Source organism: Podarcis melisellensis, assembly GCF_964234715.1.
Source record: "Podarcis melisellensis genome assembly, chromosome: 13".
NCBI lineage: Eukaryota > Metazoa > Chordata > Lepidosauria > Squamata > Lacertidae > Podarcis > Podarcis melisellensis.
The window spans coordinates 20,323,209-20,335,882 of NC_138545.1; the positions used below are offsets into that span (position 1 = coordinate 20,323,209).

The 12,674-nt window shown below is 47.1% G+C and overlaps 2 protein-coding genes across 3 annotated transcripts in view; one reads left to right on the forward strand and one right to left on the reverse strand.

Annotated features, from left to right (window-relative positions):
* Window positions 1–9,135, reverse strand: part of PLEKHA4 (pleckstrin homology domain containing A4) — a 49,852-nt gene extending 40,717 nt beyond the window's left edge. Inside the window, exon 1 of one of the 2 annotated variants that reach the window (XM_081885907.1) lies at window positions 9,113–9,135. The gene's annotated coding sequence lies outside the window, so the exon portion shown is untranslated. Of the gene's footprint in view, window positions 1–2,947; window positions 3,079–9,112 lie in introns of those variants that run through there. The other variant, XM_081885905.1, reaches the window with a different exon arrangement.
* PPP1R15A (protein phosphatase 1 regulatory subunit 15A) lies at window positions 1,055–10,085 on the forward strand. The gene is made up of 3 exons (XM_081885975.1): window positions 1,055–1,275; window positions 4,670–6,152; window positions 9,150–10,085. The coding sequence occupies exons 2-3, from the start codon at window positions 4,677–4,679 to the stop codon at window positions 9,408–9,410; spliced, it is 1,737 nt and encodes a 578-aa protein (XP_081742101.1). The 5' UTR covers window positions 1,055–1,275; window positions 4,670–4,676; the 3' UTR covers window positions 9,411–10,085.
* Window positions 10,086–12,674: the final 2,589 nt, after the last annotated feature.

Sequence of the window (12,674 nt, forward strand, 5' to 3'; positions counted from 1 at the left end):
ACTTCATCGGGTGGGTACATTTACCTGATGTAAATCCTTTGTATTCGTTTTTGTCCAACAAGCTAGAATAAATGTGGTTGCATAATGGGGCAAGGCTATGGATCTTGTGGTGCGGAACACTGGAAAACTGCCTTATGCTGAGCCCATCTAGTTCAATACTGTCTCTGCACCGAACTAGCATTGGCTCTTTAGGGTTTTGGACAGGTAATATTTCTCCATTCTACCTGGAGATTACAAGGAATGTAGCTGGGACCATCTGCATGAAAAGTAGAAGCAAGAAGCATGCAAATGTGTACTGGCGATGGTCACTGGCTTCAGGTAAAAACAGAAAAAGTGGTAATTTGGTAATCTTTATTGCATAGAAAGTGACTAATACTTGATAATGACTATTGTTTCAAATTATGGATTGGAGCCAAGACTCCACCTTTTAGCTTGTCCTTCTGGTGACTTTCCTCTTGCTGCTGTTGTTATTGTTGCTGTTAGCCTGTTCCCTGATAAAAAGCCTCTTGTTCTGTGCCTACAAAGTGAGCAACTTTGCTTTATATAAGGAAGAACCTAACTTTCTCTCGGCCTAACCTGCCTGTTGGGGAAGATAAAACAGGGGGTGTAAAAGGGACTTTGCAAGTCACCCAGAGCTGCTTGGAGGAAGGGTGGAATTAAAAAGGAGTCACAGACAGTTATTTGCCAGCTGAGAATAAATGGCCAGGTAGCTGTAATGAAACAAAGCTTATGCCACAATAAACCTTGCAAATGGCTGCTCCAGGCAGAAAAAAAAGAAAAGTTCATTTCTGTATGTCATGGTAAATCCCACCAGTTTAAAAAAATGAAAATGGAAAGTACGAGGAGCATTTTCTGAACGAAGCCTCTTTTCTACTAGGAGAGTCCACAACAGCGGGAAGTACTTTCGTTTCAAGTTTTGTTTCCCAACCCACCCGACACAGCGCCGCTACTCCCTCTCCCCTCCCTCTCCCCCTCCCCAGAACCCTCCGTCGGTCACGTCTCTCCCTGGCCCCGCCCCGTTCCACAACGTCACAATGTGGTGACGTAATCCCCCAGAACGAGTGTTTATATAGACTCGGCGTCAACAGCGACGCATCCAAACATTCTATTCCTATTCACAGAAGAAAAACAGCCGCCGCCGCCGATTGAGAGACATGGGTTCTGCCACGACCGAACGCTCTTCTGCCAAGCCCGCCGCTCGATCGCCCGCTCACCGCGCCAACCCCGCAGCTGCTTGCTGGAGCGAGTTTGTTACTGGCTAAATCGATTCGAGAGGTAAGGAGGCAAAAGTCCACCGTGGGGTCCTCTCTCTCCCCTTTCCTTGGAACCCAGGAGTCCTGGACCCCCGCAGGTACTGTGAACGGCTAGACTCCGCTCCCACGCCAGACCAGGGAATTTTGCAGACCGCTTGTTAACCGCTCGATCTTCCCATCCCTTCCTAGAAAACCCAGGAATCCCGGCCGGCTTCTCGCCTTCTCCCCGCCCACGGCACCCGGGATCCCTCCTTCGCTTTGTACTTGGGAGTTAGACCGCCCACCACGCCTCTTTCCACACCGCCCAGGTGCCTGGGCTCCTCAGCCCTAGGACCCAGGTCTTCTGCCTGCGGAGGACCCAGGAGTCCTGCCTTCCACCCCGCCTCCCCAGATTCCTTCCCGCTGGTGGTGCGTGCACTGTGCCGGCCCCCACCCCCACCCCCGTATATCTCTTCCGCAGGTATCCACCCAAGACCTACACCCTTTTTAATTGCTACGTCCTCGTCCTTGCTTAATGCAAACTAGTTCTCGAGCTTGTTTGGAGGTTCTGGAAGGGGAGCGCAGCTATCGTACACCCTTGACCCAAGAACTGTACACTCCTTTTATCTAGGATGGTCGTCCTCTTCCACCGAGGATGCACATGGAGCGGCCTAGCCAGCCAAATCAACCCTGGCGATCAATGGGGTGACAGATGTCGCAGCCAGATTGACCTCACATCCCGCTTAATGCGGGTCCATAGCTGTCAACGTATTCCCTTATTCCGAATAGGATTCCTCGCAAGAAAAGGGAAAAGTTGACAGCTATGTGCGGGGCTCAGAATGGTGTCTTCGTGCCCAGCCCCAAATCTATACCCCAGTATTATCTATGTGGGGGAGATCTCCAGATACCCCATTCCAGTAGTTACCTCAAGATTCAGTAACAAATATTCTATATTTTTGCTGTTTTTTTTTTTTAAAGTATCCTTATTTTATGTTGAACCCCTCTGCTAGTCCTAAAACAATAGCCTTCTGTATCTTATCTATGCCTCTATGTCCTCTTTTGCATTTTGGGGGGGTCATTCCCCCCATTAACCTGCACCCCAGACCTCCCCTCTCCTTTGTAAAAATGCATTAGTTATATCCACTACTCTTTTTGAGCTCTTCCAAGATTTCGTTTTCTGTTTCTCTGCCCTCATGCTGCCACAATTTTCCATTTCCCCCAATACCGAATTCCTAGGGAAGGCCAGAAAGCAGAAACTGAACTTCACCCTCATTTGGTTTCTACCTTCCCTAGCACACCTAGTTAAGAAACTGCACCATTTCCTTTTCGCTCCACATTTTCAAAAATATCCCATCCTACCTACCGGACTAGGATGAATGACAATGAGGTTGTTACTGCCACTGTTTCGGCACCCCTATCCCAAACTTAATATTTACAGTACTTCACATTAGGAATATCCACAGCTATAACCCTGGAGAGTGTGACAGTTGTCCTGTATGACAGGGAGGGGGTCTATTTCTGAATGCGCCCCCTTCCTGTTTTAGAGGAGGGCTTTGATCGTTAAGATCGCTGTCAAAAGCGGGGTGCTCTCCAGCTGCTGTCCCACAATCCTGGGAATCCATGCATCTTTTTGCTTGAGGGCATTTGGAAATCTTCAAATGAACATTCCCCTCCCCTCCCTTCCTCTCCCCCTACCCACCATTTCCCGTTCTAACCTGTTGTGGGTCAGAAGGTTTGCTGTTCTTCCTCTCTCCCCGACAGCTGCACACCCGGAATCCAGACTGTGTGTGTGTGTGTTGTGTTATTTCCCCCCCTTTCTGCTTCCGGACTGGGGTGTTGCCAGCGTTCCAGGGGCACTTGCTTGAGCTTGTTTGGGGCGCGCCCTGGATTAAACCAACCTACACATCCAAGCCAGGAAAACAACCCATAGGAAAAAAAGAAAGAGATAAACTGAGGCACACATAGGGGGCGGAAGTAATCTTGCTGGAATGTGGGGATAAGGGCCTAGAAGTGCAGGATTCCTGCCCCATGCCTTAACTTCCTACCTCCTATTTTACTCCACAGTCTTATTCTTAGTTGGGCTTTTCCTAATCCACTTCATGAGTGCGTACACACCATACATTTTAAGCACATCCCAGAATCCTGGGAACTGTAGTTTGTTAATGGTGCTTGGAACTGTAAGTTCTATGACTGGTAACAATTCCCAGGCTTTTGTGTGTGTGGGGGGGGGGTGTTGTGTACAAAGCTAAGGTGTGTATTAAAGTTTCCTCTTATTTTTAACTTTTTTTAAAAAAAATACTTTGTTACAAAAGAAAACACTCACCAAAGGATTTCTTGTTAAGAACAGTTAAACAAACACTGAAACCATTCATATTCCGCCCTCAAACAACCTCCAAAAAAACAGGATGCCATTGTACATATCATTATATTGCTTGGAACAAATAATACATACACCCTGAGCTCCCAAAAATGCAGTATCAATCGGGGAAGGGTGCTATTTGCTACTGATACCATAACCCATTCTCCTTCAGGGCATTTCTTGCCTAAGGCCTCCATTCCAGAATCTGTTGTTGGTGCCAAGTCTCAGTCCATACTGGGCTTAGTCATAGCAGCCCTGGTTACGCACAGAAGGCCTTTACTCACAGCTTAGAAATTAAGCAGCATATAAAATACCTGGCATAAATAAGTAATACTTCACAACTTGAGTATAAACAACCTGTTCTTCCACACTCTGGATTAAGGGAACAGGCCTTTCAGGTGGATTCCTGATAGGTTTCAGGTTTTGTATCTCTGTGTGTGTGTGTTTAAATGTCTTGCTTACAGGAGAGACTACAGCTTGGTGGTAAATGAAATGCTTTGCAGGAAGAACTTCCTAGATTCAATCCTTGGCATCTCCAGGAAAAAAAGAAAATGTGGGCGGTGAGGGAAGGACCAGGTAGTGGAGATGAAACCCTGGCGAACTATTGCCAGTTGAAAGAAGACAATGCTGAACTAGAGGCACAAATATGCCCTATATATTAAAGCAGTATCATACTGCTTTAAATAGTAATGGCTTCCCTGAAAGAATTCTGGGAAGTGTAGTTTAAGGGGGCTGAGGTTTGTTAAGACACACACACAATTCCCCTCACAGAACTGGCAAGAGGGATTGACTGTTAAACCACTCTGGGAATCTTTACCTCTGTGAGATGGCTTGGTGTTCTAACAATTCTCAGCACCCTCAACAAATGACAGTTCCCAGGATTCTCTGGGGGGAGCCATGGTTGTTTGAAAGCAGTGTCCTATTACTTTAATGTATAGTGCAGATGGGGCCCAAGTCTGACCCTTTCCTATAATGCAGCAAAACAAAGCATATTGGAATCTGACTCTCTGGGCTTTCCCCAGCACCACTTTCAAATTTTTAATAGCTGGTAGCTTATTTTCACTTTGCTTCTTTTCAGGTCTAAGATGCCCCCTCACATCACACCCAGCCATCTGACATCACCCCCCTCAGACACAGAGAGGTTGTTGGTTTGCTGTGACCCCTTCAGGCTCAAAATGGCTAAAATCCTCCCTGCCGAATCGAGCCGGTCCAGCCCTGCTGGCAAATTCAACATGGCGGCCGTGATTCTTGGACGTATGGCCCAGATTGCTCTGGACTGGGTAAGGAGGTGGTTGCACCTCTGGCAGCATAGCCCTGCCACCCTGGTGAGGGCTGTGTTGATGGGCATTGCCAAGGGGGCAATGCCCATCTTAGGGAAGACGAAGCAACTCTTAAGAGGAACTTGGGAGGAACTTGGAAGAGAAGAAAGCAAAGTGGAGGGACGAAACTTGAAAGCTGCCCATCTAGGGCACTTTTCCCTGGACAGTCACAAGTGTTACCCTCAAAGGGATACAGAAAGCTTGGCTGAAGGCGGACATTTTGAAGAGGACCTGGCACTTCTTCTGCCTGCTTCTAATGGTCCATCCAAAATGGATAGCATGCGTTTGGAAGAGGATGGCATTTCTGAACCGTACTTGATCAGCACTTCCATTGCCTACGACCTTGGAAATGACTGGGACGTTTCTTCAGAAGAAGACATGGCGTTGGAAGGCAGAGAGAACCCTGGGAGTTCCCCCCAGAAATGGCTGGAATATTGTTGCCATCCACAAGCATTGATGAAAGGATTGAATATTGGCGGATACTGTAGGGAGAATGTGGAAGGTTCCTGTAGCCACCGCGGAGAGTTAAAGGATTTTGGAGGGGGCTTTTGTTTGGAAAGTACCTCCGCTTCCCAGGGAAACGAGGAGGGCCCGGGATCTAGTGGGGATTTGGTGATGCGTGACGGGAAAAGCTTTGAAAGTCCATCTAATTCCCCAAAGGATGGGGAAGAGATAGAAGCATACAAGAAAGGTGGAGATAAGGGTGCGTTCAACTCAGTCTCCTGTGTTTCCAAAAGCCCCATTGTCCTATCCTTGTTCTACAGTCCATCAGAGGAAGAGGAGGATGGCAGTGACGATTCAGAGGACTGGTGGAGCGAAGACGAGATGGAAGAGAGCATTCAGTCTGGAGGGCCCTTGGGGAACGGGGAGAACCATCTGGAAGCGGAAGCAGACTCTCTGCATCAGGATGTATTGGAGAGCCTCTGCGAATCTTTTTTTGCAAGGAACGACCCTTTTCACCCACTCTGCTTTTCCAAGCCCATTGAAGCCCCCACATCTGCCCCTCAGCCTGAGGCCAAGAAGCACAAGGAAATCACAGTCACCTTCTATCAGACAAGGCTGGATTCTAAGCCTGAGGAGCTATGTAATCCACCAACGCGACCACGTTTCAAGTGGAATCCAAGAGTTTCCTCCAGGCATCCCGCTCAGAAATGTTGCCAGCCAGACTCTGAGGAAAACTCTGATCCTGTGACCACAGAAGTGTCATCCGTTTCCCAGGAGGCAAACCAGGTGATTAAGAAGGTGAGTTGCTTTAAATACTTTGTGTGGACTAACCAGAAGCCCTAGGTTCTCCAGAGGATGAGTCTTGAGGGAGACAGTTTAGAAACGTGTGTGTGTGTGTGTGTGTGTGTGTGTGTGTGTGTGAGAGAGAGAGAGAGAGAGAGAGAGAGAGAGAGAGAGAGAGAGAGACATTCCATAATTAGGAATTGCTAATGCCCTTGGTTCTGCCCCTCACAATTACCAGCCTGGATTAGAGGTTGCCCATTTCATTCACAAATGTTTCAGGAAGTCTTCCTAATTTTATCACTTAACTGCTGTGTATAACTACTATGTTTACACAACAGTGGTTATGAGTAGAAAATTGGGTGTTACAGAAGCTGTTCCCCACCCCACCCTGTGCCCTTTTTGACAGCTGAAGTTGAGGCAGAAATTAAACAGGTATAGCTTTTGTTTACATAAATTAATCAAAATAACGCTCTTCTTTTCAAGTTTTTTTAAACAATTGAAGGCATCTCAGACAGGCTTTTACAATGATAAACAATTCTTTCTGTCAGCTTCAGTAGATCAGAGCGGTTTGAAATCTTAGCTGATGAACTGAAAAGCTATTTTTAAAAAAACCCTGAAAACGGGCATCTCACAGGGTAAAGGATGCCCAGCTTAGGGTACTCTGGTGGTCTTGATGGGCACAGTATGGTCATAGCAGGGAACAAAGTGTTTCTGGTGATGCTGTAGCTCTAAACCATTTTAAAGAATCGGCCTGAGTTGGAGCGATGGGGAAAGCTCTGTCTGTTGAAATTATGTATTCACAGGGATTTTCTTCCTCAAAGGAAGAAAAGTGAGCATGCTGTGTGTGTCTTGGGGTGAGAACTGAACAGTAATACCTCTGGTTACAAACCGTCCTCCTTGCGAACGCTTCGGGTTACGAGCTCCGCTAACCCGGAAGTAGGTCTCCTGGTTGCGAACTTTGCCCCTGGATGTGAGCAGAAATCACGCGCCAGGGGCCCTGTTAGCGAAAGCACACTTCAGGTTAAGAACGCTTTCGAGTTGAGAACGGACCTGCAGAACGAATTAAGTTCGTCATCAGAGGTACCACTGTATGGTTGTAGCGCAGGGAGAAAGGGGCTGCCCCCAACAATAACAATAACAATAATATATTATTTGTACCTATCTGGGAGGCTTCCAACAAAGATTAAAACCAAGTAAATCAATGATGTTGGGTTCTGCCAGTGCCATAGCGTGGGTTGTCAGCACCCGGGGCAAGGCACGTAATTTGCACCCCCTAACCTTTGGATTTGCGCCCCCTAACCCCCAGATGTTGCGCCCAGCCCCCCCTGCACCCCCCATGCTACGCCACTGGGTTCTGCTCCCCCAACATGAAGCCTGCCCCCCTTACATCAATCCTGGCTACGCCCGTTCTCATTTTCTAAGCTGCCTTCTCTCCCATTCTAAAGATACCTTACTCAGCCCTCAGTTTTTACTTTCTACACCCCACCTTGTTCCCTGTTAGCACCACCCTGGAATCTCCTTAATGCTCCTTGGCCTCCCCCGTTCTGCTGTTGGTTTCGCCCATCCTGAAATATCGTGTAACATCCCTATCATACAACGTGACCAGCCAGGAAGTGGATGATGTAAGGCTGGGTCATTTCCCAGCAGACAGGACTCCCCTGCCTTACTCTCACTGTTCCCCCTCCCTCCTTTTGTCCACAGAGTGTCGGTAGATCTATTGGAAGCTGAGCTTAGTAGTTTGCTTAGTCACCTTCCACAAATGCCCCAAATATAAGAAGAACAGCAGCACACAAAATAACAAGATCAATTTGAGAACAATGCAAAGTGGACAACCACAGCAGAAACCTAGGGTTGCTATTCCTACTCAGAGTAGACTCATTGAAGTTAATTAACATGACCAACTTGGGTTCATTTTAGCGGGTCTACTCTGAGTAGGACTCAGTTGTATACAGCCTCTCTTCCTCCAGCTAGGAAACGTAACTGTGTGCAGTGCCCACAGTTGTGTGAAACCCAAGCAATGCTCAAGACGCAGCTAGAGATTAGCAATGGAACTCAAGGAGTCGTGGAAAAGTGTTCCTCTGAGCATGGGTAGAGTGCGCCTTTGCCTTAGTCTTGAGCAGCCACAGCCAGCCTCCAGAAACCTATCACTTGAGGTAGTAAATAAAAATAATAGATAATATATTGTTAGTGTTTATATCCCGCTTTTTTTCTCCAAGGAGCTCAAGATGGTGTACATGGTTTCCCCCCCTTCTCATTTAATCCGCATAACAACCCTGTGAGGTAGTTTAGTCTGAGCAGCAGACTGGTCCAAGGTGAAAGTCATGGCTTGGTAGGGGATTTGAACCCTGGGCTCCCAGGTCCTACTGCAACACCCGTTACTACTACACAATAAGAGCTGTTCTGCAGTGGAACAGTCTCTCTTGGGAGGTGGTGAACTCTCCATCCTCGGAGGTTTTTAAGCAGTGGTTGGATGGCCATCTGTCCTGGATGCTTTGGTTGAGATTCCTGCATTGCAGGGGGTTGGACTAGATAACACTTGGGGTCCCATCTAACTCTCCAGTTCCATTATTCTATCACACTGGCTTTCATGTATGGTGTCTAAATAGAAGTAAGAGGTGGTTTGCATCATCTCTCTTGCCTAGGGCAAGTTTAAATTAAGGTCCTGATTCAGTACCCACAGAAAAGGAAGCGGACTAAAACTAGAGACAACACAAGGCTGTTCTTCCCTGTCCTTGGCTGGAATAGTTACAGCCAGGATGATAACCTGAAACATCTGGAGAGAAGCAGCTTCCCAACCCCTGGAGCACAGTGATGGCCTTAAAACATGATACTTGGCTTGTTTAGCTGAGTAAAGACAGTAGGATTCAGCAGGGCCATTACAGGACGAAAAAAACCAACCTGTTAACTGTATGAGGTCTAGCCAATTATTTAGTTTAGTAGCATTGGCATAAATTTGCTTAAGAGCAAGAAAATACCTGTCCCACTATCCTCATGGCCTCTCAATTTCCTCAGGTCCGATTCTCTCCGGTGGTGACCGTTCACCCGCTGGTGGCCTGGAGCTACGCGTCTCGGGCTGCCCGCCGTGGCCCCTGGGAAGAAATGGCCCGCGACCGATGCCGCTTCCGCCGGAGGATTGCTGAAGTGGGAGCCATCTTGGAGCCTTGCCTGAGGGCGGAACACCGGGCCAAAGCTTGGAGGGAGATCTATGGGGTTCAGGAAGAAGGCGGCAACGACAACTCCCCTCTACTTTCTGGTTCTGCTGAGGCAGATTAAGCTGTGGCTCCAGATTAAGTCAGGAATGAAATGGCTCTTCAAGATATGGCAGCCATGAAGTAAACCATCCATTAGAGATACATATAAAGGGTTCTGAGGTTGAGAGCCAAATTGAATCCTTTTTTTAAACACTGGAGATCGTAAGGGGAGGCTCATGGGTCTGAAAGGATGTGTGTGTGATGTAGCAGGATTTAATTCTGGGCCTGAAATCCACATTCTCTCAGGGTGGAGTGGGGCCCTGAAGTTGCTGTGAGGAGGAAGAGCTTCTGTGCTCTGATATTTCTGAATAAATGCACTGATGTAAAGCTGCTACTACCTCAGTTGATTTGAAGGATGTGGCTGCCAGGCCCTTAGTCTACAATGTGTGTAGCATAACACAAGGAATTGGTGGCCCTGGTGGACACGCCAGTGTGTTATGTGCATGCTCTAGTTTACACATGATGTTAAGTGAACAGAATTTCCTAATGTATTTCTATTTTACATGCTAGTTATCTTTCAAAGCAAGCCTTTGAGATTTCTTTAAGTAGTATCCCCCCCCTTAATTTCAAAATATGTATTAAATTATTAGTAATGGTGATGTGAACTCCCAGGATGGAGCAGAGACTTGATGTCTGTATGTATAATTTATCTGTCCACAAATTATTACTTTTTTAAATAATAAAAACATTACAGCTATTACTGTGTCTTCCCTCATCTTCTTGGTTATTGAAAATGTAATATTGAAGGCTGATTTCAGAAGTCTCCCCACAACACGTGTTTATCCCTTATTTGTGACTAGAAGCACCCACTAGAGTTTATTTTCCAGGGGGACATGGGTGTCTTGAGCAACGAACATGCCTCAAAAGCTGTATCTCAAAATCAGACTTTATGTGATAAAAGTGATGGCAGGGTGGGAATCACAGGAAAGTGTAGGATGGCAATCCACCCTCCCACTTAATTTTTTAGCATTTCTGCAAAGCCTGGGATTTCCCCCAAGCCTGCTGCTACTTTCCCTCTGAAACCCCATCGACATTCTTAAGTGAAGCAACATCATTAAACAGTCATGGCTTCCCCCAAAGTATCCTGAGAATTGTAGGTTACAGGTGCCAAGTGTTGTTACTACACTTCTCAATAGATCCCTGAGAAGAGGGATTGACCCTCTTGAGAATTGTAGCTATGAGAGTCAGGCCCTGGGCCCTTAACCTGGCTCTCCTAGCCTCTCTAAATTTGTTCCTCAGCCTAATTTTGCCCTTACCTACCACAGAAATGTTGCCCATGGAAAGCTGCCCAGTGGTGAATGTGGCCTTCAGCTTGAAAACTGTTTCCCACCCCAATGCTATTTTAGGATGGTGGCAACAGACATAGTAAAATAATGGATGAAAGCCAAGCCACCTCTCCCATTTTGGTCCCTTGCTTTCTTTCTGCTAGATTTTATTTCCTGGAACTGTTAAATCGGAACCTAGTTTTAAGCCTGGCAAGTAGGCAGAACTTCCAAGTTTACACAAAAGAGGAAGGAAAAAGTCACTGGAGTAAGAAAACAGTCAGAACAGTATCAGCTCTTCGCAAACAACCTAATGATGGATGATGTTTCTGTTCTCTCATGGCTTAGGAATGCAGTCTTGCATACCAAAGGGCACTGACTCACAAGGCCTTAAAAATAAATGACTGGCAAACTGAAGCCAGCACCTACTAGAAATAACTTGAGCTTCTGTCCTGTTAACTAGAGTTGAGGGTGGTAGATGGGTTTTGTGAGGTAAACAGTTAAGCAAAATGGCAGCCTGTTGGTACCATACTGTTCGGCCTAGTGTGAGAGGACAAGTAAGAAAAAGAAAGATCTGGTTCTATGAAACCCAAAGGTAGACTTTTGCTATGCAAAAGGCAAACTTGTTAAATGACAGCTCCTGTCAGCCTAGCAAGCACGGTCAATGGCCGGGAATTTTGGGGGGCGGGGGGTTAGTTCAGCAACATCTGGGTAAAGGTTCTTCACTCCTGCTGTAGCTTCTTGGACTCCCAACTCCTATCATCCCCGGCCACTGGACATGTTGCCTGGAGCTGACGGAAGCAGGAGCCTGACATCTAAAGGGGGAACAGTCAAGCCCTCTTCACAGGGAACTGTCACTCTGTGAGGGGAATAGAGGTCTCAACAACCCTCAAGCAGCGTCCTTAACAAACTAACCTTCGCAAGATGCTTTGGGGGTCATTGAAAGTGGTGCAATGCTGCTTTACCTGTAGAGTGCAGGTGGGGCCTGGCCCTATGGTGAATTTCTAAATTGGGATAGTTACAGATAGGTAGCCGTGTTGGTCTGCCATAGTCAAAACAAAAAAAATTCCTTCCAGTAGCACCTTAAAGACCAACTAAGTCAGCTGGTATCTGAAGAAGTGTGCATGCACACGAAAGCTCATACCAAGAACTGACTTAGTTGGTCTTTAAGGTGCTACTGGAAGGATTTTTTTTTGTTTTTTCTAAATTGGGAGGGGGGGGAGGAAGGAAGGTAGGTGGCACATCAAAAGCAGATGCATGAAACCACAGGGCACATGAGACGCACGTGGGTGGAGCTCAGGAGCAGACTGCACAACTCAGGGAAGGAACAGGTTGCTCTCTGTCACACCCACATTATTTTCCATCCAAGGGGGAGAGTGCCTATGAAATGAGAGAGTGGGTAAAGGCTACTCACCTGGGCACGTGATGGCAGCTGGCACAGGACTGCGCTTTGGCCCATTTAAACAGGCCACATACAACATGGTAGACCGATAACGTAAGGATTTGTATAACTTTACAATATGCAGAGAATAATATGGGCTGAGAAATGAGAGAGGAGCTGAGGGAAGTCTCTGGGGGAGGGGGGAGGGTTTGAGGGGGGAAGAATAATGAATACGATAGGTTTTCATATGTTGAAATTGCTAATAAAAACATTTTTTAAAAATAAACAAGCCACTTACAAGCCTTCCCTCTGCCCAAATTGCGTGCAGGGGACATGCCAAAGAGTTTCAACCCCTGACATTTTGCAACCCTTTCCAAAGTCTTGCTGCACCGGACCCCCGTTCCTGCCTTCATTTCTGCCCCCTCCATGGTCCTGCTGCTGCAGGAAGCGGTTGCGCACACAGGAGGCCTCTTAAGAAGAGACTGCGGATAAATGCTCTGCCTGCATTTACCACATGACCACTCAGAAACGAGGGGGGCCCAGCTGCAGCTCAATGGTTACAGCATCCGCTTTGCATGCACGAGGTCTTGGGTTCAATCCCTGTCATCTCCAGGGAGGGTTGGGAGAGATCCCCCTGCCTGGA